The 26,457-nt window shown below is 38.8% G+C and overlaps 1 protein-coding gene across 3 annotated transcripts; it reads right to left on the bottom strand.

Annotated features, from left to right (window-relative positions):
* Positions 1–1,929: 1,929 nt before the first annotated feature.
* Positions 1,930–23,461, bottom strand: LOC116264174 (lysine-specific demethylase JMJ26-like). Of its 3 annotated transcripts, none has more exons than XM_031644245.2 (13): positions 22,546–23,460; positions 22,286–22,431; positions 17,409–17,508; positions 17,150–17,282; positions 17,013–17,076; positions 16,190–16,931; positions 14,843–15,166; positions 13,114–13,695; positions 12,951–13,023; positions 12,777–12,862; positions 4,885–5,004; positions 4,709–4,779; positions 1,930–3,020 (listed from the first exon to the last, which is right to left on the bottom strand). In XM_031644245.2, exons 1-13 carry the CDS (start codon positions 23,209–23,211, stop codon positions 2,990–2,992), a joined length of 3,138 nt encoding a protein of 1,045 aa, XP_031500105.1. In that variant the 5' UTR covers positions 23,212–23,460; the 3' UTR covers positions 1,930–2,989. The 3 variants fall into 3 exon arrangements, 2 of the variants coding, with proteins under 2 accessions (XP_031500105.1, XP_031500106.1); XM_031644246.2 differs by having other exon boundaries at positions 22,286–22,419; XR_004174801.2 differs by lacking the exons at positions 1,930–3,020; positions 4,709–4,779 and having other exon boundaries at positions 4,949–5,004; positions 13,136–13,695; positions 22,546–23,461.
* Positions 23,462–26,457: the final 2,996 nt, after the last annotated feature.

The raw sequence follows: 26,457 nt of genomic DNA, 5'->3' as shown, positions 1-26,457 counted from the left end.
TCGAGTTGACAACTTTGTGCCACTGTACCAGGTTTGACCAATAAACTTACTAAAGAATTAGCAAACCCTATGTGCATACTCTCTTAGTAACATCACTGTGTCATCCTTGTGCACTAATGTTCAGTTAGTTAGCCGTGCTTACCTGGGTTACTCCTCTACAACCTGGGCGCGGTCTCCCCTTGATTTCTGGATTTCACCCCATGCCCATTTAGTCCCGGATACATAGATATCTGCCATAAACAAAGGAATCGCCTTACTTCTTACTTATTCATGGCATACTGGCTTTATTGTCCAAAGTTCAAAAAATGGTCCTTCTGTGCTGTTAGATAATGATCTGAAGTGCAAGAAATGGCTATAAAGATGACTATATCGCCTATTTCGGTACTTTGATTTTGAGGGCAATTTGATTGCATCCTTGCCGTAAATGCATGCAGTTCTGCAACTCGTCAATTGTGCACCTAGGCATGCTACCAATGTGCGCAGCACGTTGTTTTTGACGTTATTATTCAAAGAACTTGAATCCTTTTGAAGAACTGGAAGAAGGACCAAAGATAGAATCTCCAATTAGTTGTTCTTTTGTAGAAGGAAAAAATCTGCGGTTAACCTATGTGAATTTGTTAAAAGCAGTACTGGACCTAGTGAACTGAACAAGAGATCGCGTTAATGGGTCAAAAAGCTCGGACTTGATGGGACCTTGTATCATTTCAAGGTGCTCAGCAAGTAAGTGGAATTTCAAGTTGATGAATCATAGTTTCCAAGTGTATCACGACTTGCTGTGATCAGTGTTAAATGCAATGAAACGAAGCGAAACGCGAAGCCTGTGAGGCAAGGTGAAACGACACGAAGTGAAGTGAAGTCCCCATCAAAATTTGGAACTGCAAAGGGATTTGGTAACACAATAAAAAACTTGGAATGTCTAAGTAGTCATAAACCTCTTTTTGCAATTATCTTCTAAGAAAATGAGGCAGCATTAGCATATTTTTATCATAACATTGTTTCCATCACTCAATTTTTTGAATCTTCTCTCTCAACTCTCTGTCCCTCTGGTTCCTTCTCCGACGAAAGCTGTCATGGCCCCGGGAGACACGATGTCGGTGAGGCACCCAACAGCTAAGGTAAGATAGTATTTTATTTATTTATTTACTTAAACCATTTAAATATATACACACACGCACTTTTTCCCGTTTCATTTTTTCAATGTTGGTGCACTCCGGTTGTTGCAGCGGCCACCTCTGGCAAGAACCGGCCGCATAGCACCGACATCTGCAGCAGCAAGTCGCCCGAAACACAAGGCGCAAAACTGTTCAAAACACAATCAGTTCGGTTAGGCCTCAAGGCTCAGCAAGACGCTAAGATGGGCGTTTTGGATCGACAAAAGGGTTTCATATCGAAGCCCCTTTATTTTGACAGCGCGAAGAACCCAATAAAGGAAAAAATAGTTGAAAATAGAAAACGGGTTTTCTTAACAAGTCCAAAATGTACAAAGTGTCTGAAGTGCACGCGCGAGGCGATTTGCACTGCAACTCAACTTGTCGAGGCGCTTGGAGCTTGACTCGGAGCGCACCGTGTTTAACAACACTGGCTTTGACATCCTGTTCATGTTAGCCACAAGCAAGACAATACTGATCCAGAATGCAGCATGCTTTAACAACCAATCAGCCAAAACATTGACATGCAATGAATAATTGATCGATGTTTTAGTTGACAACCAGACGAGGGCATATAAACTCATTACGCTAACCAAGACCATGACTGGCTCGGCTCGAACCCAATCACTTGTATACCACTTTACAACCAATGGACAACCAGGAACTCGTACACTTCATGATGCCCCATGAACAATGGAATTTTCCAACTAAAGTATTTGATATTGTAACAGTTAACACCATAAACTAGCTAGGGGAGAAAAAAAATTACATTATTATCTAGTTACACTAAGAAAAACATGAAGTCATTCCATTTATCAATAATGAGTGCCCTTCACAATCTCAATATTTACAGGAAGCATTCTGACAGACCTGTTTTCTTGATTCGTACAAACGTACCACAGAGAGAGAGAGAGAGAGAGACAGGGAGGGAGAGAGAGAGAGATTATCTTGTTATCCGACTTATCCGTTCCTCAACAAAAGATGCCCCGGCTACTATAGTGAACAATCTGCACTTGAGTGCCGAAGCAATAGTACACAGTCAGCAGGCTGGGTCAACCACCGGAAGATGAGCAGTATTGGAAGGAAAAACCAAATACGTAGTTAAATGCAGACTTGATGAAACTTCAGCCCCTGATTTCACCCTGTTTTCACGTGACCGAATTGTTGAGTAATGATTTTCCTTGCAAAGATACTATTGGGAATTCCCGTGCAAAAAATATCAAATAAAGAGAAGTAGGACAGGGTTAAAGAAAACCAACAAATCTTCCCGCGCAGGGCAATCGGATCTCGCCGCTAGTTTGTTCAGCTACATTTAGCATTTCTTTATGTCTAATGATATTTTACATGAGGAGCATTTCATATTTGTTACTTTATATTCTGTTTGCTTCATTTTAATGATCGAATGGAAATAAAAGGTTGAAGCCAAATTTGGATTTTGCACATTACAAGAACCAGACTTTTCTTTCACTTCAATGAAAAGCATGCCTGATATTAGATTCATTTTTCTGAACCAGGATTCTGCGTTTTCTGGTGATTTCATCAGATTCATTGCCGCCTCCCTCTTCTATCCTGTTCAGGCTACTCACTCTTCATTTCTCAATAACTTTTGGGCATTGATAATTAATCTACCTTGTCTATGTACATTACAATATGATAAGAGCCCAATCTCTGCTCCAGGATGTACACCATGCAAAATTTTGCCTGCTAGACAAAAAGAATGCGGAAGAGAGAAAACAAAACTTTTCCACTGAATGAATCAACTTGAAATAAGCTTTGGCAAGATGTTACTTGAAATACACTCCTCTTGGAGTGAAGCAGGTGTTCTGCAACACGGTCTTTGTTTAACCAACTCTATTGCGTTTGGTACCAGACCTGCATATAAAGAAGAAGGTGAATCTGATTATTAACTACATCTAAAACATAAAAGACTGAAACTGGCTATGCCTGTAAATTGCAAGAATCTCGACAAGAAATATTGTTCACAAGTCATGAAAGAGCTTGCACCTATAAACAAAATTAAATTATACAAGATTAAACCAACTCATAGACACAGCAGGATCTTTAATTACTAGCGAGCAAGCAAATCCGTTTCCATAGTTTTTCGCTAGCTCGAAGGTAGGCGGTCGATCTTCCTAGGTCGTCTTTGTTCGAGCCAGGGCATCTGGAAATGTCCAGACTAGTTCTTTCTCGGTCCATCCGAAGAGATGAGGGAGATTTTCCTATGCATTAGTTCAATGGAAATTGGTGTTTGCATCTAGAAAATCAGGTTGAAGAAAACATTATAAACAGTAAAAACTTAGTGGCATTTGAAAGATAACATGCACATATACCAACTACACCACCAACATCAACTTCTCCAATTTGTTCAACCTTTCAACATTTACATGACCAGTACAGGAGACAAGAAGGTCACAGTGAAAGCAGGATGTTGGGAAAGAAGACGAAAGTGAAATATCTTTCACTAGTCATGAAAGAGCTTGCACAGTTGCACCTATAAACAAATTAATATAAGCAAAATTAAATTATACAAGATTAAACCAACTCATAGACATAGCAGGATCTTTAATTACTACATTTTCCTCTGCATTAGTTCAACGGAAATTGGTGTTTGCATCTAGAAAATCAGGTTGAAGAAAACATTATAAACAGAAAAAACTTAGTGGCATTTGAAAGATAACATGCACATTTACCAACTACACCACCAACATCAACTTCTCCAATTTGTTCAACCTTTCAACATTTACATGACCAGTACAGGAGACAAGAAGGTCACAGTGAAAGCAGGATGTTGGGAAAGAAGACGAAAGTGAAAACACATGAATACTCATAAGAATACCTATTTAAGAGTTCACAATGGCTCATTTAACTGGTTTATCTATTACAGAAACTATTTTAAACCTTCATTTTTTCAAATTTCAATGCCTGCAATTCTTATCTCCAATAACATAAGCTCTAACAAGGGGATAAACCGATAAAGATATCCATGATTTCAATAGTAGAAACATTGAAAGCTCTTTCCCTCTCGAACCCTCATCAATCATGTAGTCGCATCCATATTTTGCTTCACAATCAATTGAAGGAGACACTATATGCACTTGTTACTCCTCAACTGAAAGTCCAAAATTTGATCTTCAATACCCAGCGATAGTTTAAACTGGGAAGGACAACGATCAATTTTACTTGAACAGTCCTTAGGGGAACCCTACCTTCTCTAATCAATTTAGCATGAGGAATTTCATTTCCATTGAGGTGTCATGCAAGATGATTCGGTCTGCATATGTTTGGAACTTTGGATCATAATCTACTCTCTCTCTCTCTCTCCCCCTCTCCCCCCCCCCCCCCCCCCCCCATATGTATATATATGAGGACACATATACATGTACATATGCATTGTTTATTTTATGTTAAAAGGTTGTTCAATGGTAGAATCAAGCTTATAGGTGAATTAGTTTACATAAAACTTAAAAGTGAAAAAACATGGACTTTTTAATGACATCCACCAAATGGAAGTACACATAACATACTGCTAGAAAAAACAGAGAATTGTGTGAAAGAACCACCTTGATCTTGAGGTCAGCTCACGAATGTCTTCTACTGCAGAACTAATGCTGTACAATGCCATCTTTTTGAGCTGTTCAAGTTCAGGAACATGTACACCACGAGGATGAAAAAGTCAGCAAGTGAAGCTTACCAAAATATGACCACAATCACATCAAATAGAAGCGACAAAGATTACATCAGATTTAACATCCTTAGCTTGATGATGCCTAGGGAGAGAACGCAGTTCATCAGCCAACTTTAAGCAGTGGTGCATGCTTTCAGGAGACACAAAATGCATTGAAACCTTCATATTGGACTGCAACAAATAATTAAATAAGCAATTTCAGCAAAATAAAGACTGCCAGGAACAGAAGTTTTTAAAGACAACAGGAATCAGCCACCAAGCAATCACAGAATAAAACAAAAATGATTGCAACATCAAAACGATGTGTTCTCATGACCATGCGCATTTGGAATTGTAAACAAGAGGAAACATCAAGACAAAGGACACAATTTACATGAAAAGTATTCTTAGTAAAGATTGGATGACAGATACCATGCAGAAATTAACATTATCGCATTAAATTTTACAAAGAACATCATAGCAATGTGCTAAAGAGAGCAACCAAAAAAGTTACTGACTTGAGCAACATGGCCTGCTAGGATAATGACTTCTCCATCCAACACCACAGATATAAGTGATATTCTGAAATGTTTCCTTATAAATCTTCTTTTGTCTACTTTGAGAATTTCAGTGAAAAGTTGAGCTCCAATATGTCGACTTTTACAAGTTGAACGGTAATCTGTTGTTTGCCCAAAAATTGAGCACTGATCCATAATTTTCCAAAATGAATATGTGGAACGCAGTGTACCAATTATGGCAACATAATCTAAGAAAGGGGGCCACTATGTCACCTAAACAAATTTATAAAGCATTAGATTACACACTAGAAATTAGCACGAGTGACCAGGAAATGAGGAATTAAATACACGGCAATTATTTCCAAAGTGATGCCAAATATAGCTGCACGTGATAGTCAACAATGCCAAAATGTTACTATCACAGGAAAAAATTAGGCCGAAGGATTTATTTTGAAAAAGGAAAAAACAGAAAGTGAAAGAGAAACTTGAAAAACCAAATTTTTTTTTTTCCATAACAGGCAAAGATAGGTCAGGCAAATCTCCACCAGATTGCACCAACAGAAATGCAAGCACCCCAGGTATTAAATGCTTGACCTTCTCCAACTTGAAGGTCATAACTCCAACCACCTACCTAGGTGAATGGAACTGTTTTACTTTTTTATTTTTTTCTATTTTTTTAATAGGCAAAGTTAGGTTAGGCAGACCTCCACCAGACTATGCCAACAGAAATGCAAGCACCCCAGGTACTATATCCTTAACCTTCTCCAACATGAAATGTCTTAACTTGAACCCCCTAGTTAGGCAAATGAAACTCCTGTTGGCAGAAACCTCAAACTTTTACCATTAAACAAACTTGGCCCATCAATTTCTTATTCTGAACCATATATTGTAACCATAGTCACATATCTTGGTGACATTGAAACATCATGAGTTTAACACCAGATTTTGGAGGGATGATGATAAAGTCAAACCTTTTGAGATATTAAAAGTATATGAAATTTAAATATCTCACTGAAATAAAAGTACCAACTCGAAAGACTTGTCTATTTGCTTAAAATAATTTTCCATGCTATTCAAATATTTTCCATTTTCCCAAAAGATTTTTCTAACTATAAATAACTTAATACTGCAAAATTTTGCATCACCAAGACAGACATTATCTACGTCACACAGACTCGCCTAAATAGGTCGAGTACCCGTGTCGACTCGCCGACACGGGACTCGGCTGGACACCTCTTGGATCAGTTTTGGGTCATATCCGATCCAAAGTCCCAATTCAGACCCGACGTCTTAACTTGACGCCGAAAACCCTCGTCAGTCGTCCCTCGACTTCTCTCCACTTCGCTTCACCGGCGTGCTGCAGCAGAGGACTTGGGTGACAATGGCAGGCGACGGCAACGGCGTCCGGCGATCCACGGCGACGACGTCCGGCGATCCACGGCGACGACGTCCGGCGATCCACGGCGACGGCGTCCGGCGATCCACGGCGACGTCCGGTGGTGTCCGGCGGCCGCCGGCGGCGGCGACAGATAGGTAAGTGGTTTTTATTTTGATTTTTTCCGATAGTAGAACTTAGGTTTGTCGATTTGGAGTTTATTACGGTTTTGGATTTGTCGATTTGGGTGTTTTTTCCGTCGTTCTTCATCCTAATCTCTTCTTCTATGCCCTATGGACATTTTTTGATTTGGGGGTTTCTGCCGATTTGGGGGTTTTTTCCGTCGTTCTTCATCCTAATCTCTTCTTCTATGCCCTATATTAGTGAACTATTTTTAATTTTTTTAATTTTATTATTTTTTAGAATATTTAACTTAGCCGTGTCCGCGTATCCAAAAATTTTGAAAATTGCCGTACCCGTACCCGTATCCGCACCCGTATCGCATCCGCATCCATGTGACATAGGACATTATCGACTGTAATTGGAACATAAATTGTGGTCATTGAACATACAATATACTCAAGAATTTATCTCTGTTGAATCATTTTTCTCAAAATCTATATACACAATTGATTTTCTTTGTTGAAATAAGAATGTTTATGTTTCTAGGTGGTTCTTTGTAATATTAAAGAGTTATAAGATCTCTTTAATATTTTCTTTATTTTAGATTGATGTAATCTGTAAATCTTCTTTCTACCCTAATCTCTTTATAATAGAGATTAGGGTTAGTGAATTAAACGTGTTCTTTTCTTCTCAACTCTCACGTCTTCAGCCTTCTCTCTCTCTCTCCACGTTTCAAGGCTGCAACATGGTATCAGAGCGGGACGTGACTGGCGACGCAACTTGAACAGCCGGCAATAGGCTGCAGACGTCCGTGAATCTAGCGACGTGACGTGAACAGCCGGCGACCCTCCTTCTCCTTCTCAGGCTATCTCTTGCACCGTCTTGTTCTCCTTCCTCTTCTTCTGTCTCTTCCTTCTTCTCTTCTCATCTGTTCTAGTTGACTAATTTCCAGCAACGGAACTAGGTGGAGGAGTCTATTCACGCTAGGAATTATGTGTGAATAGACTCCAGTCGTCTGGACTCTTATGGGTTGATGTGGTCTATGATCAAGGCAGCCAAGTGGAGGACTGCTCTTTATGATTTTTTTGTGGCAATTTACGTTGACTACATTTATCTGATGTCATTATCCATGATGTGTGAAAATTAATGTGTGGTACACCTGCGTTAGATACATAAATAGACAAGTTGTTGGTTGGTTAAGACTGGATTTGCTTGTTTCCTGTTGAGATCGTGAGGAGGAGCTGCCCTGCCCTGTTCTGAAACAGCCTGTGACAGGTGACAGTCCAGCTCCTTGCCTTGACAACGAGTGGACCTTAGGGTGGGCATTTGCCCCCCATCTTTTGGGCGTCTGTAGATAATCATCCCAGCAAGCTTCAGTCCAAAATTCAGCTCGATCCGAGCTCTGGATGAATTTTGGCGGATTTTAGAACATTCAGCCCTGTTCTGCCTTGAGCCTGCGACCAGTTTTTTTCAGATTGCTGTTTTTTGTTGGCCGTGGGTTGCTGTCAACAGTTGGACAGCGGTTTGCTTGCTCTTGTGCATCTAACGTGGCTGTGTGGGAAGTTTGGTCTTGCTGATCAGTCTCTTTTTCAATATATATATATATATAATTTCTCTTGCCTGTGGTGGTTAATCCCTTGTGGATAGATTTGCAATCTCATTTCTCATGAGGTTAAACGTGGAGGAAACTCATTCTCTTATGGTTCTACGGTAAAGTTAGATGGATCTAACTATGAGATTTGGTCTCGTGTGTTTATGATGTCAGTGATTGGACATGAGAAGGAGCATGTTATAGAAGAAAATGAGTCTGTCAAAAAGAGTGGAAAATATGATTCATGAAAGGGAGATAATAATATTGTCATGTCATAGATCATGAATAGTGTGCAACCACAAATAGCATCAACTATTGCATACTATAGCCAAACAAATGTGGGATTTCTTGAAACAAACTTACTCAAATGACAAGAATGTTAGCAAGATATTGCAGGTGGAGGAGGAATTACTTAATTTGCAACAGGGTGATCAAAGTCCTGCTCAGTACTTCGCTTCCCTCAAGTCCATCTATGAAGTATGAACGACTTAAAGTATTGCGTCCCCCATGTCCAACATGTCATAAAACTCATGGTGAACAGTCTATGGTTGCGAAGTTTTTACAGGGTCTCTCCCCTGAATATGTTGTAGCAAAGGCTCAGATGTTGACTGGAGCAGAAATCCCTGACCTAGCCGACGCCTACAACAGACTCAGTCGTCTTGTTGTGACCCTTTCTCAGCCCTCTAGTGACTTACAGGCTTCGGCCTTGGTAGCCTCAGGAGGTCGTGGACGCGGTTCATTCAGGGGGAGAGGCATTGGTCGTGGGTCAGGAGGAGGTAGGGGAAGATTTCAGTGCACCTATTGTGGTAAAATAGGACATTTAGAAGACAGATGTTGGGATAAACATGGTCGTCCTTCCGGTGAATCCCTAGGAAGAAATGTTGCATCTAAGCAGGGCAAGAATTCTTTACCATCTCCTATTGGGTCTGTTCAGGCAGCTTCATCAGTTGTAGATGGGTCTTTATCACCTTCTCACCCTGAGACAGTGACAGTGAGTATCAACAAGTCTGAGTATGAGGACTTCTTAGCACTCAGATCTTCCCAGCCGTCGGCCTCTACAGTCATGATAGACAGTGCTATATCTGTTGATAGTGTCTCACATGATACAGGTACTACTTGGATTATTGATTCCGGAGCATCGAGCCACTTTTGTAGTAAACCTTCTATGTTTATTGTGCTACACATGTTGCCTCAGGCACGTCATGTGAAACTTGCATATGGTAGATGGTCACCTATTCTGGGTTATGGTGATATCAAGATTTCTCAGTTTATGACTATTCCTAATGTGTTATATGCTCCAAAGTTCCCAACAAATTTGTTATCAGTTGGACAATTGATTAATGACTTACACTGTCGTGTTACATTTGACTATGGTTTATGTTCATTTCAGGACTTGCAAACTGGGAAGACGATTGGTGGAGGCTATGAGAAAGGGAGCATCTACTTCCTGTCGGATCCAGTGGGTATTGCAGCATCATCGATCACCTCACCATCCTCCTCTTTCCAGTGGCATCTCAGACTTGGTCATCCATCTGTCTCCAAGCTCCGTCACCTTCTTCCTCAGCTTTCAATACCAGAGTCATTCCAGTGTGAAGCCTGTCAACTTGGCAAACACACCCGTAGCCATTATTCATCGAGTCTTTGTCCGTCCAGTTGTGGACTATTTGATCTTCTTCATGTTGATGTGTGGGGTCCTAGCAGAGTTGCTAGTAGGTCAAGATTTCGGTATTTTCTTGTCATTGTTGATGATTATTCTCGAGTCACTTGGGTCTTCCTTTTGAAGGAAAGGTCTGAAGTAGTATGTATTCTCAAAAATCTTATTATTGAAATAAAGACTCAGTTTGGTATTCTAGTTAAAAACATTCGCACTGATAACGCCCTTGAGTTCAAAGCTTCAACCTTAATGAAGTTTTACTCCGATAATGGCATTTCTCCTCAGTTTACTTGTCCCCATACCTCCCAACAAAATGGAGTAGTTGAACGTAAACATCGCCAACTCCTAAATGTGGCTCGTTCCCTAATGCTTCATACCAAGTTACCTGCATCTTTTTGGGGAGATGCCATCCTCACGACCTGTTACTTAACCAACCGTTTACCCTCATCCTCCATTGACAACAAGGTTCTCATTAAACTTGTGCATCCACAACGACCTTTATTTCCAGTGGCTCCCAAAGTATCTGGTTGCACATGCTTCGTTCACATACTTAGACCCACACGTGATAAATTGAGAGCCCAAGCCATTAAGTGTATCTTTATAGGCTACTCCAGAAACCATAAGGGGTACAAATGCTTTGATCCCTTAACTCAAAAGGAGTATATCAGTGCGGATGTCACATTCTTTGAGTCTCCGCCTTATTATAGCTCCTCTTCCATCCTTTCTGAGATGCCACCATCACCAGACCCACTACCTATTCCTCTTATTCCTTTGGAGTCGTTTCCTTCTGAATCTCCTTCTACTGTAGTGTCCAAGTTTCGTGATCCTCCGCTGGTCTACACACGTCGATAGGACCCTTCTCATAATCCTTCGCCAACGGTTTCTCAGGAGGTAAGTACATCTGAAGTGCATAGCCCTAGTCATTCTGATCTCTGTCAAGACTTGCCTATTGCTCTTCGCAAAGGCAGGCGACAATGTACTTTACATCCTATATCTCATTTTGTGTCTACTGATGGTGTTGGTAAAAATATGCAACAGTTCATTCAAGCTCTGACTGCTCATACAGTTCCTACGTGTCACCAGCAGGCTTTATTAGACACCCAATGGAGACGGGCTATGCAAGATGAGATGGATGCCTTAGTGCAGAGAGGCACTTGGGAACTTGTTGATCCTCCTCCTCGTTGTGATATTGTTGGCTCAAAGTGGGTATTCACAGTGAAATATAATTCTGATGGTTCTATGGAACGATACAAAGCTCGGTTGGTTGCTAAGGGCTATACGCAGACCTACGGTGTGGATTTCTTTGAGACATTCTCTCCAGTTGCTCGGTTGGGAACCATTTGTCTTATCATTTCTGTGGTTGTCCACCATGACTGGCACATGTATCAACTGGATGTCAAAAACGCCTTTTTGTACGGTGATCTCGATGAGACTGTCTATATGCAACAACCACCAGGATTTGAACGACAGGGGGAGTGTGGCAAAGTGTGCAAGCTGAAGAAAGCTATTTATGGACTCAAGCAGAGTCCTCGTGCATGGTTTCACAAGTTTTCCGAGATAGTCTCAAAGTGTGGCTTTGTGAGATTTCCTCTTGATCATTCTCTGTTTATGAAGAAGACTTCCAGAGGTATAACCGTTCTCGTGGTTTATGTTGATGATATTATCCTAACAGGTGACTCTGATCAAGAAATTTCTGATGCAAAACTGTTTCTTCAAAAACACTTTGTGACGAAAGATCTTGGTCCACTTCGATACTTCTTGAGAATAAAAGTTGCTCGCAATAGGGAGGGTATTGTTCTCTCTCAACGGAAGTATGTTCTTGATTTATTGCAGGACACAGGGATGCTAGGAGCTAAACCGGTTAATTTGCCTATGAATCCACGTATACACCTTCATGATGACCAAACAGAATTAGTGGATTCTAGATCTTATAGATCCCTTATTGGAAAACTACTCTATGTTACTGTGACAAGACCAGACATTAGTTTTGCAGTGGGGAAGCTAAGTCAATTTATGGAAAAACCAAGGAAAGTTCATTGGGATGCTGCTTTGATGGTGGTTAAATATCTGAAATCGTCTCCTGGCAAAGGCCTTTTGTTCACAAAAGGCAAGACTCTGGAAGTGGAAGCCTATAGTGATGCTGACTATGCCGGCTCAGTCGAGGACAGAAAATCTACCACAGGATTTTGTGTATTTGTGGGAGGCAACCTCATATCATGAAGAAGTAAAAAACAAGGCGTGGTGTCAAGATCTAGTGCAGAATCATTTGGTCAGAATTTCTTCCATTCAAATTCATTTGTTTCTCATATTGCAAAGAACCAAATTACCGACATAGTTGTTCCAGACTGAAACAACTGTTAGTTGTTCTTGACCTTTATTCTTGAATTTTACTGTATATATCTTTCCACAATTTGAGACACACAAGAATTAGTAGGACATTTAGAGAGAGAAAGATGCAACACCTGCAGCATATAAGAGCAAACAAGGTCCTAGGAAAAAATGCATTAGTTCATGATATTGTCTACCTTGGTCTACTGTTATATAACCATGACCTAGTAATTAGTTAACATTACAAAAATGATAGACAGAAGCAGCATAAACACAAATAACTTTTCATCATTTACCAGAAAACAGTATCATCAGCTAGCTGCCACAAATAAGAAATGTGTTAATCCAAAATAACAAATGAACTATGGAAATTACCTTGAGATTTCTCACTTGATGAGGACAGCCAGCTGGAATCAACACAGCCTCTCCAACGTGCTGCTCAAATGACCATGGTTGTATTTCTACATTTTCAGTGAATAAAATCAGATTTGGATTTTGCTAGTAGATTGACGTTTTCCTATGAATAAATATGAGGAAGTTAAAACTTACGGTATTCCTCCTTAAGCTTACTTATGTGATGAGCATCTAGAAAAAAACTCTTATCAAAAATTGGATGGACAACCTGTTACATAAGGAAAATAAATGTACTGAGCATTCACATTACGTCAATGATTCTGAAAATTTGAAGCTTTTATTACAGGATACTTAGTACATGTTCAACTGGAGAGCAGTACGTGTGCCTAAACTTGTGTGAATATTTTCTGAGGTAGTCCATCAATCTTGGAACATCTTCTCTTCGGAAGACATCCCACAGTGCACCACAAGAATCTGATGTGAGCCTTTCACGAGAATCAGTGGAGTCTTCTTCACTCAGATCTTTAGGGAAAAGCTCAGCCTCTTCTGATTTTTTGGAGCTTTGAGAACTACTTATGTCATTGATTTCTTTGATGCAGTCATGATCAATGTTAAATTTTTTATTCTCCATCACATCATCAAGTTCTTCAGCGCTTCGTGGTGTGCTAGCAGAAACACAAGAATCTTCAATTACCAAAGAGGAGTCGTATCCACCTTCATTAGAAAGATATCCTGATCTAACTGAATCTTGTTCTAGCCCCTCCATATGCACCAGTGAAGATGTTTCGTGTTTCACCTCCATAAGCATTGGTTGGTCCATCTGTGGCTGCTTGTTAAGCTCTCTAACATCTTGAGCTCGGTGTTTTTTCTTCAGCTTTTCAATCTTAATATGTTGTTCCAATGATAATGGAACCTCATTGACATGTGTCAGAATGTAAACCTGTAGAAAAGGTGTACCAGCAAGAAGCTAAGAACCATGAACAAAAGCCTGCAATCAAATAGTTGCAGCTTCCAAACTTTAATTCTACTAACAGAAAAGTAAACATAGAGCACAGGTTTAGAAGCTGAAGAGAACAAAAAGGCTGCAATGAACAAGACAGAAAAATATCGAAAAAAGCGAGAACTTTATACAGGACAAGACACAGTAATTGATACCGTAAGGTATAAAAAGATGGGCAAAAAATATTTTACTAGGCAATACTATCAACAGACAGAGGCAATGTCATGATAGTAGCATGGCCAATAACGTCCAGAAGCTACCTATCCTACATGAGTTAAAATGGCTGATAGTTTAGCATTGTTTGCAAATATACAACAGTGCCAGAAAATTTTGAACTTGCCTGCAGTTCAAAAGAACCGCCTTGTTAAATAACCCAAGTCATCAAAACTTAAGAAACATGCTATGTAAGATGTTTAGCAATTTCAGTTCCGAGCATGTGATCACCCTAAAAAAGGAAAAGAAAAAAAAAAGTCCTGAAAGCAAAACAATATGATATGAAAATGATGAAGATACTCTGCTGAAAAGACGGATATCTATTTCTTCTCCCAAGTGCAGAAATGCAAGCTTGTTATTGTCTGAGTCCAAAATAAATGCATACTTCATGTGTACAGGGACCAAAGGTTAGAACGGTGCATTGTTCTTATTTGCAGGAAAAAATACACAATTTGCAGCATAAGATACGACAGCAGAGTAAAAAGTGGATTAACAACATGAGAAACAATTGCCATTCTTTAGTAACTAGATGACTATATCAACTGAATAAAGGACTGTTGCAGGCATTATCTACAAAGTGAATACAGTGACATTCACTTCATTTCCCCCAAACATGCCTAAAATTTGATAAAGTGAAGATTAAACAAGGTCACTGGGGATGATTAATCCATCCAATGCACAACGAGCAAGTTAATAAGAGGAAAAACTTGAACGTTTAGCAATGGACATGTCTGCCAACATACAGAGAGTTATGTTAACTTTCAATTAAGATGCAAGTATATGCGTGAAAGACATCCAGAAATATGGTTCAGTGATTAAAACTTTTTGTCTGCAATAAGTAGAAGAAAAATAACATTTCCAATGTCACCGATACCATATCAAACACTTCAAAATGCAGTTTGTCCACAGAATCACCCCTCCCAAGTTCATCAGCAAATCCATAAGCCACATGTGTCCTTGGAGTTGTATTAGTCATGCACCCTTCAGGCAGCTTTGCCACAAGATTAAGAAGACCAGACTGAGGGTTAGTATAATCTTGAAATGGTAATGCATTGAGAATTTTAGCCATATGGCATGGTAAGCACTCTTCAAATACATCCGGTGAGGGCCACTCCAATTTCAGCATTTCAGGCCATAAGTTGCTATACGCACGGCCTTCAAAATATCCTCCAAAATATTGGTGGACATTAATGTCTATCTGCAATGTGAAGGAAAAGATAATGCGGCATTACCAGGCAATTGATTTTTTGGCACAAAAAATAGAAGTGCAGCAATATGAAGCAAGATTTTAGAACAACAAGATAAGAGAGAAAAAGATAATAAAGTAAACACCAGACTTCTAATTTTCTAGGAAAAAATAAAATTAAAACCAGTGTGAAGTTTGATCATATATAACATAAAATTAACATGTATCACCTGAGATGTAGAAAACCACAGAAGGAAAAAAACAAGGACAAATTGTGGAAGCTTCTTTTATCTGATTAGCATTGACAACATTGGCACATTAGATGAGTGAAGCACCAATGAGCATCTCCAATGAGCTCTAAATAAATAGTCGTTGGGTGTGGCATCCTTTATGGAGTTGTTGAGCACGCTAAACTTTAAAAAAAAAAGGCCCAATCTAAAAGCTGGCTTGCTTTGTCACTCAGACACTCACAAATGTAAAAAAGATTGACATATATTCCCATGAAGTTAACAAGTAAATATCCCTTTTTCCTTATGTTTTCTTGATTGGCAGGGCACCATTTTGGAGATCCCTACCAGAATTTTACCAAGAGACACACCCCAAGTATTGAAATCACGACCTCCTTCAACTTGAAGTCTTGAATAATTCCAAGTACCCAGCTAGATGGATGAAGCACTTATCAGCCGGAAGAGGAAAATTATAACTTTTAGTCTCCAACTATTCACTTCAATGTGCCAAATCTATACTCCCAGCATGTTCATTAGCAGGATGTTGATAGCATAGCCATGACCATAGATCCCAGCCATACCTCGGCATGGCAAAATATTACAATAATGAGCTCTTTGATTGCTTAAAAAAGTCAAAATTGCGAGAAATGAAAAAAAAATAGCTTTCAATATACAGGTTGGGATAAAAAACATTTCTAGAAATGTAACTAAGAGCTACAGAATTTAAATTCAAAAATTTAAGGAAAGAAGTAGAAATTTGAAATTTTATAAAAAAAATGAAAATGAAGACACGATTAACAGCACACACCTCACACCAATCTAAGCAATCAGTTGCCTTGACAATCTTCATATCACTGCGAAGTCTGTTACCATTCTTTTCACAAATGGTACGCAACATGGTCAATGGATCCCAGCTCAGTTCAGTTGTATCCTGAAGAACATCATGGACAATTACAGGTTGACCTCTCATCCAGTGCTTCTGGAAATGCTCAACATCTTCTTCTTGAATATCATCCTTAGTGGGGCAGTATAGGTAGTTATCATCACTGCCCTCCCTATCAGCTGCTTTCCTTAACTGCTTGCCCATTTCAAAGAATTTGCTGCCAATACTGAAACAAAATGGACACTGGATAGAAGGATCAGACACCTCAGGGAAGTCATAACTGCATGCTGTTTCCTCAGCACTTTCTTCTAGTTCTGACATCCATTTAGAAGGGAAAATGCATTTTAAGTCGAGATTATGATTGGCACAACCTCCCAGCCCATTTGGAGGACATGGAATACCCCCATTGCCATTAGGTTTCCATCTTTGTGCTAAAGTTGAGCCTATGATGGCAGACTTTGTTGCAACAGAGTGTCTGACTGCAGCAGAGATTGGCCTGCAAATTTGAATATAAGCTCCACCTCTCCTGTTATATTTTGCAGGTACTGGTCCCTTCCGTCCGGGTAGGTTGCCATTGCGAATCTCTTGACAGCAGCTGAGGCAAAGGTCATATGAACACTTTGAACAGCTTCTGTGTAAATCCACAATAGAACTTTTGCAGTTATCACTGCTCCAAAATTAAAAGGGCATGTCAGGGTTATAGCAAGTTAAGGTCCAGAAAATACAATCATAACCATTAAGCACATACCAGTATAATTGCTCATTTTGTCCACATTCAATCTGTCGCAGCGGAACACAAGATGGTATCACCCCTGTTATTATCTCAACAGATTAAAAGCCAGACACACATCAAGCAACATAACAATATCAGTTTGGTAACCATACCCTGCAATTTTGACTCAATTTCTATCTCAGTTGTCCGGTCTTGGTTGATTTGTTTTAATATAGGAAGAAGTGAACATATCAGATAATGTGCATGACGAATCCTGTTAACTTTATCTCTCAATTTAATAGATCCCTGTAACAAGACACATGCAAATAATAACCAAGCAAACGTATCAGTCAGAAAAATAAATAACGACGATCATATGGGGAAATTTGAAAATGTAAATCTGAGTGCAAGAGCCAAGACAATGACACAAACCTTCACTCCACCTTTTACATGCATGCACTCCTCGCAACTGCAGCACCCACGACAAAGGGGACAAGCATTTTTAAACTGTTCCGCTGACATGGCAGAATACCTACATTTGACAAAAATGGAACAAATGAAAAGTATTTAAGTTCTAGAGTGAGGCGCATGGCAATCAGTGATTTAAGAGAAAATAAAGGGCATACAGTGCCAGAATAGCTTATATAGCCAAACAAATTATATATATACATATATATATATATATATATATATATATATATATATATATATATATATGTATATATATATAGCTTCAGATTAAATCTTTCACTTTTGTCAGATGAGACCTTTGGATCTAATATAAAGATCGTTTCCATGTAAACCAAATAGAACCCATTTGATAGGTTTGATATCCAGACTATCGATTGTAAATTGGCACAAATATATATATATGCATATATATATATATATATATATATATATATATATATTCCAATTAAACCGTTTTTCTTTATTAGATTAGACCTTTGGATCTATATAAAGATCGTTTCCATTAAAATCAAATAGAACCCATTTGATTGGTTCGATCTCCGGATTAGAACTATATGTATATATATATATATAGAGAGAGAGAGAGAGATGATAAAAGAAATGTGGCAATATCCCAAGATATTCCTGACATATTTTGGAGTACCTTCATAAAAGTTTTTACAATATGTTTAAGCATGTGATTATTCTTTTTAAACTTTGTTTCCTTGACCTCGACAGACATTGTTCTCAGGATTTATCAGTGAGGGCTTCTGGGTATTAGGGAGTTTCTTTTTCTTGGGAAAATAACAGAAAATTTGTGAAAATTTTGAGTTTTCTACTATATTTCTTACAAGAAATTTGATAGAAATTCAAAACAGTTAATTAGAGCATTAGAGAAACATTAAACGCTTGCAGCATATTAAAACAGCTTTTCTGAACAAACGCAAAAAAAATGCAATTTTTCATTTTAAGCATTTTATTTTAAATATCACAAATCTTTTTGATTTTTTTCATTTTCCTTTGTTTTTGCATATTTTTTGTGTTTTTGGAAAAAAAAAATCCTTGTCAAAGATCTCTCTTATGCTTTCAAAAAATTCTTCTAATGATTCCCTGATAATTTTGCAATAAAGGCATCAGAAAACCTGTAAACTTTTAGTCTTTCTTTTTGTTATTTATGCATTTTAGGTTCTGAAATTGACCCAAGAAAATCTACATCATAAATTATTCAAAATCCTGAGAGGAACCTTGCCAGCAACATGTTATGAACAGTAGTGGTGACCATGGTACGAAACATTGTCACAAAAAACGTGTACGGATATTACACGACGAAGAATTTCTCGGGAAAAATACGGCAAAGTTGTATATCTCGGGAAAATCTCAACAATCTTTTAAAAAATTTAAAACATTTAATAAATCCTGAAAAATATAAAAATATAAAAAATCATAAAAATACGCAAAAAAACACATATAAGATACGTATAATACGTGTTTTTATTTTCTAGCATTTTTTTAAAACGACACATTTTTTTCACGTTTAGACAGCTGAATAGCTGATTGTGTTTTGGCGTATTATACGTGTTTTTTTCCCAACAGGATGTGATTTCTGTGACAATGGTATGAGACAACTCAGATGCCTATAGACCTTAATAATAATTTTAAAAGTGCTCTCTCCATGTGAAGACATCGATTCCAATACCAAAGATCTACATATCATTTATTGCTGCAGCAACCACAAGAAGAGGCAGTGGCTTCGTTTACAAAGGTAATAACTAATAAGCAGCAGTCAATTATGACTGAAGGTGCTATAGGGGAACAAGTGTGGGGCTTATTAGGTTCAATCATTAAGTACCCATCTTACTAATTACATGAGTTTATCAAGGCAACAGTCAATACACTTGTATACAAAATATATATATATAGAGTAACGATACTGATAGGGTGTTCCCCACAAAATGCACATGGGCCATCCGATTCAAAAAATCAGACTGCCTTTTAGTTACATTTTACTAAAAAGAACCTTAAATTTGTGGTCCATCTCAACGGGGAGGCTGGCACCAGCGATGCACTGGCCGACGCCCAATCTCACATCATCCTTTGGAAAAAAAAAAGGTTGTTTTGTGTCCTATCTTGGCCATTGACCTTTACAAGATGCATGGCTGAGAAAAAGTAAGGAGAAATGGGACATGGGATATTTTAAATATCTAGCATTAACAACTTTTTCTCTCAACCATCCATCTTGGAAACATCAATGGCTAAGATGGTTCTTTATGGTTCTAACACTTAAGAGTCAAGTACATCTCTCTCTCTCTCGCTCGCGCTATATATATATATATATATATATATATATATATATATATATATATATATATAGAGAGAGAGAGAGAGAGAGAGAGAGAGAAAGAGAGAGAGAAAATTTGGTAGGCACCAAACTCTTAGGTACTATATATATATATTATATATGTGTGTGTGTGTGTGTGTGTGTGTGTGTGTGTGTGTGTGTGGTTCAAAAAGCCAGCATACCTAATGCTTGCTGGAAAAGAAGCTAAGTAGGGTCATGGAGACCAAGTTTCTACTCAGCCATACATTGACCTTTGATGAGAACGAGCACTTAAGTGGAGGCAAGCAAGACCCATCTCCCTTATTATTTTCTTTAGATAAGTGTTCATTCTCATTACATGAGCACAAAGACATTTATTTTGTCGAGAAGAGGCAGTGCAGGTCTCTGCATATCGACGAGGCTTTCTTGGTTGGAAATTCCAACTTTCACCCACTTGACGCAATCAATATGTGTTTGCAAAAGCATCACAAATGAAAAACACACTAAAAAATGATCCCTGCCAAATATGAAAATAACCTTTGTGCCGGTACTTTAGTTTAGAGAGTGTGTGTGTGTGTGTGTGTCTATAAACAGGAAACATGAAATCAACCAGCTGTCAGATGTTGTTGGATGGCTAAGTATTTAAAGTTCATTGTCAGACATCATAAACCGCCATTAGAAACATCTTAAATCGTCGCTACATCTTAAACTATTGCAAATGCTGTGTTTGTTAAATATTTTGTCATCCAGCAACCAGCCAATTTGATTTGAATCTGCCAAATGCCAGATGCTGTCATAGACTAAAGAACTTAAAAAATTTTAATTGAAAGCACCATAAACTGTTGCTAAAAGTACCATGAACCATTGTTGCACAATAAGTCGTCACTAATGCTCTTGTGGCAACTCTTTTTTAATGATATTAGCCATCCGGCAAATCCAGCAACAAAGCTAGAGAAATAATTTTCAGATCTCTGTCCGCAAAGTTTTTATCAGATATTAATCTGAAATCTCAAAACTTCAAAGAAACAACATATATAAAATAATAATAATAAATTTCAAGAATGAGTTTTACACTAAACTTTTTACCAAAACGTTGATTAAAAAATGAAAGTAATGATTTATTTGAAATGTTAAAATAAACAAAAATGTTTTATAATATATTAAAAACAACCACAAATGTATCAAGAAAAACTTGGGGTTCATTTGCATTGACGATATGATCAAAAATTCAAAATATTGGGACAATTTCTTTCTCTTATTCTTTTCTGGAAATATCATACACATATCACCAATATTAGTGTTATATAAAGCAACTCAGATGCATATATAACCTGGCCTACATAGCATTACAAGTGCTCTCTCCGTCTGATCTCCTGATTCTAGTACAGAGATTTATTCAATAATGTGCACACTTTTGGTGTAGCATCCGCGTGAAGAGGCAGTAGCCTCATTCCTCAGGATCATCACGTATGACTAGAGGTGCTGCAGGGGAGCATGTGTGGGGTATTATCAGGTCCAAAGAGAAAGTGCCAAACTTTAGTAACTGGACCTAGTTGCCACGGCCATGATTGATACCTTTACGGTTCTCAAAACAAGAACTGAGTTGTCGGAGCAAGGGCTGCTTACAAATCCATAACATATGAACTAGGATTCCATGATTTATTTTCGAAGTCACCCACAACCAGGCAATCACACAAATAAAGCAAGTCTACTGACGGCAAGCTGAAAAGTGGAAAGGCAAGGTTTGTCAACATCTCGGCATGACAAGATGCATACGGCAATGACCTTTAATTGTTCTTGATGAATATTGCTAACAACACCATCCCAAGTTCATTCAGAAGAGGTGGCAACATAATAAGAAGAGGCCCAGGAAGATACCTTGAATCCTTCACATGGATCCCAACTCAAAAGAGGTTGTGAACCTGTTTCTTACTTTTACTATTGATAAAAGTTCTACACCTTTTCAGATTCTAAAATCCCAATAAGTATTATCTCCAGTTCAAGTATACCTTACTAAAGTTAATTTTGTGGACATAGTGTTCAAACATTGACTCTTCTGAGACAGAACCCTACTATTAAAAGTAACATCAGTTTTAAAAGTGCTTTTGTGATTCACTGAGGTGAAAATCGTTAACATTGATATATCGACTAACACATGTATAGCTAGATCACATATTGGTTATAAGTCCTTCGTTCCATGTGTATTGTAGTTAGGATTGTGTATTCATTTCAGCTTGCAAACTTAGTACCACAGAATGTGAATACACAGGAAATGCAATTCTTAGACCATTTTCGATATTCTCCTTGTATTTAAGTTCATATTTTGCAGAGCCCCTTTTAGTTAGACTATAGAAGGAGAATAATAAAATGTAAGAAACAGAACTCTATGTTAAGATTAATCGGATGGTTAATCAAAGAAATAAAAAATATCAACAGTTTCGGAACCATGCTACTGCAATCCAGTTGAACATTTTGAGAAAAGAGCCAATATAATGTGCAGAGGCAGAATTACTCGACATTGATTATTGAGACAAAGAATTACCATCTTGCTATACAATCTCGGCAAAACTGTGTCCTATTACAGTTTGAGCATCGGATGACCATCTCTCCATCACTTTTCCGACACTGATGGCACTGTTTCCTATCCACTCCAATTGGAAAATTCCGTGGCATTGCCTGAAATTGAAACTATCCGAATACTCTTAAGGCCTAAGCCGCATTGCTATGAAGAAGCGGACATGAAGGTCCGGAATGAAGCAAAACAAATAAAAGGCAGACAAGAAGAGGAAGTCAAACCATTACCTTGAAGGTTCCCACAATGGCCGGCTCCGCATTTTTCGACCGAACAGGCCGGCGCTCCACGACGGCTGTCGGGGAGCCCACCCTCCCTTGAAACACATCATCGTCAGGAACGGTCGAATCTTCTGTTCCCGGGATCAGCATGACGCCATTAGGCAAATCTCTGACCAAAGACTCACTCCTCCCCCTTCTCTCCAACTCCCTACTAACCACCATCCTCACCAATTCCCCCTTCAAATCCCTCTTCTTCAGCTTCATCTTCTTCAAGCTCAAACTCAGAGCCCGCCCGAGGGTCTCCTTCAAGTTCATTCCGATCCCTCCCCTCTTCGTCGTGCTCCTCCGCAGGCCCAGATCCTTGGCCCTCGCGCTCAGCATTCCAGGTACCTTCGTTCCGTCCCGCAGCTTCGACAGCTCCTCCGTCAGGCCCTCCAATGGTGGCTCTGCCTTGCAACTCTGCTGATCCTCCTTCTCTTGCATCTTCTTGGACCTCCATCGCCTCTTGAGCTTTAGGGTTTCGGGGACCCTGCGCTTCTGCTGGCGGTGAAGCGACTGCAGGTAGTGGACCTCGCATTGCGTCCGCCCTTCCATGCATTTGCGGACGCACCGCCAGTCCTTTCCGTCCGTACGCCGGCAGCGGACCTCGTCCGGCGGAACCGGCTCCTCCCCCATCGCCGCGAAACGGTCACGACTGGGAACCTAAACCCGCCGGAAAACAGCCGTCGCCCGAGCGGCGTACTCCGGGAGGGCGTTTCCTCCTCCCCCGGGTTCCCACTTGCCGACCACCAGAAGTTCCTCTCGGCGAGGCCCCGGTGGCGCCGGACGGAGGCGGAGAAAGCCTTTTATAGTGGCGGGGAAGGGCGGAGCGAGGGAGGAAGTCGAGGAGACAAGTGACGTCCGATTGCGATGATGTAGAAAATCCGGGCCGTCCGGCTCAGAACGTCCGCTTTTGTGGGAGTCTCTCCTGCTGACTTTTTGGTTCCAGTCGTTGTGATCCAAATCCGCCCGTTCCCCGAACTTGGAGCAGTTACGTTAAGTTGGAAACAGTCAGCTTCAGGTCGTAAGCTCCACTCGGATCTGAATCCGTCCATATAGCATAGTTGGTCAGATAGGGATTCTCATAGCATAGTTGGTCAGATAGGGATTCTCATCAGTGTTATTTTCATGAACAATAAAAAAAATATGAGTGTGACATTATAATTGATGAGTATTAACTAGTAACTTTAGTTTTTAATGGTGAATCACATATAAAATATTATTGTCTTAAAATGATAGGGTGTTCAAGTTGAATGGTGCATTTTTGCTATTACTGACATCGACGTAACTCAAGACCCCAAAGATAAAGGGGAATAATGGGGCCTTCGGAACTTGTTTCGGACGGTGGAATGAATCTCTCGCTCACCCCAAACACATATAAAGTATTGTATATGAATACGGGAAGACAACTAGTTACAAGGAAAATCTTGATCGATCTCTTCTCTCGCAGACTGGGGAAGAATTACAGATCTACTATTAATCACCTCCAATCCCTACGCTATGATCTTTTCTCTCCTTACCAAAGCTAGTCTCTCTAATATGATCTTCTCTCCAGCACCACCACCATCTCCTTTGCTCGAATATGCAAGATTAATGTAGTCGATGTCATGCAAGTGGACGCCAACTTGATCAAGCTATTGGCTGATCAAGAGCAAGCACGGTTGTTGAGGTGATGGCCGACTTTTAATTAGGGCCTCACAGCATGGCTGGATAGGCAGACATTCAATTACCTTGCATTGGGATGCCATTTGAAGTAAAAAGTGCATATCATCTGATGAGGCTTTTAGAAAACACGTTTTTTTCTAAAAAAAATGCCATAAATATTAAATGACCGATTAAAACTTCAAAAAGCATGTTTTTTTGAAAAAAAAAAATGTTTCCACGTTTTTTCACTTTTTCCATTTTTTCAAATTTTTTAATGCCAATCAGTTTTTTTTTTTATTTGTTGCAAATCTACTTATATTTTGATATTTTGATGTTTGTGTTATTAGTTTTTCACTTATTTTATTTTCTCTTATTTTTAAGTTTTTAAAATTTTTTAAAATTTACTATATTTTTCTCATTTTTTTCATTTTTTTTCCAAGCTCATCGTATTATATACAAAAAAAAAAAAAAAAACCTTACCGTTTACAACTTTGAGATGTCATTTGTGAGTATGGCTGGATATCCTCCAATACTCTCCCTTTTAAAAGTCATTGCTGACTAATGTTATAGAGCCATGTGTAAAGGAGTTTACTGAGCCGGAGGAGACCCACTCCCCAATAAAAGGTCTCGCCTTTACCTAATACCTCCTTTCCCCCTACTTTTAGTGTCTCGCATGTCGCTTTCACCACGCTTCAACTTGCGCATTCGACGACTCCCATTTTATAGCACAAAAAGTTAATGCCCCAAGAATTCGCAACAGAACTCTACCACCTAATTGTCCTCGCCCCAATCAGTGTGCCAGCCCCTTGGAGGACCATGTTAAAGAGTTGTTTTTTTTCAATGTAGTCTCGGCTTTACAAAGGCTAAAGAAAAAAAAGGATCACCTAGAGTGTAGGTTTTTCTGTAATTTTAAACATGTTTAATTGAGTAGCTGCAAGCAATTTTTTCAAAACCTAGTGACTTTGGATTTGACTCATCAATCTTCAACTAATGACTCGGCGAGTCATACTCATTGACTGGGAGTGAGTGAACCATTTTTAAACATAGATTTTTAATATGTCTAATTCAACAAATTGCTAGTGTACCAAAAACTAGTTGTTTTAAATACTGACCGTTTCAAAAGTGCAGCAAACAACAACCTCAGTCCAAGCTTCCAAACCTCACAAACTCTTTGAATGTGCCTAGTCTCTTTCACCGTGAGAGAAACCAGAATATAACAAAGAAAGATAATATATTGAGAAAGGGACTATCAACACACACATATATATATAGAAAGAGAGAGAGAGAGAGAGAGATTGGTAGAAACAGGAATAAGAAAGCTTTCTAACCTGGTTATTGGGGCTTGGATATATATATATATATATATATATATATATATATATATATATATAGAGAGAGAGAGAGAGAGAGAGATTGGTAGAAACAGGAATACGAAAGCTTTCTAACCTCGTTATTGGGGCTTGGATGTATATATATATATATATATATATATATATAGAAAGAGAGAGAGAGAGAGAGAGAGAGATTGGTAGAAACAGGAATACGAAAGCTTCCTAACCTAGTTATTGGGGCTTGGATGTAGGGCAGAGGGAGGTGTTAGCCACGTGTGGGCAGTTGCCCACATGGAACCCAATTTTTTTTTAAATTTTTGCATTAATATTTTTGAGTAATTTTTTTCACTTACATGTTGGTGCCCTTAAAATTTAAAATTTTATATTTTGTGCTTCTTAGCCAGAGTTTTCTAGCTCCAACCCTTCTTAGTTGAAGAGGCAGAGGGTAAAGAAGGATCCTTTCTCTCACCCCAATGACCATTTCAATGTGTGCATGTATGTGTGTGTGCGTGAGAGACCTAAGAGTTTCTCTCTCTCTCTCTCTTTCTCTCTCTCTCTCTCTCTCTCTCTCTCTCTCTATATATATATATATATATATATATATATATATATATATATATATATATATATATATATATATATATATATATATATATATATATATATATATATATATATATATATATATATATATATATATAGCTCGAAGAAGAGAAGAGAAACCCGGTTTCTGGTTTCACATATGCTTCACTCAATTCATAAGCAGACCTTGCCGATTCATCTTTTGACCCACTTGCTTCGTTTCAAAATTCTATAATTCGTTTCAAAAACATCTTTATACTATTTCTCAAACTGTCTTACCTTTGTCTGCTGAATATCATGAACTAGTGACTATAAAAGTTCTGGA

The sequence above is a fragment of the Nymphaea colorata genome, chromosome 11 (genome assembly GCF_008831285.2).
Source record: "Nymphaea colorata isolate Beijing-Zhang1983 chromosome 11, ASM883128v2, whole genome shotgun sequence".
Lineage (NCBI taxonomy): Eukaryota > Viridiplantae > Streptophyta > Magnoliopsida > Nymphaeales > Nymphaeaceae > Nymphaea > Nymphaea colorata.
The sequence above is the reverse complement of the archived record's forward strand: the minus strand, read 5'-3'. Positions and strand labels throughout refer to the sequence as shown.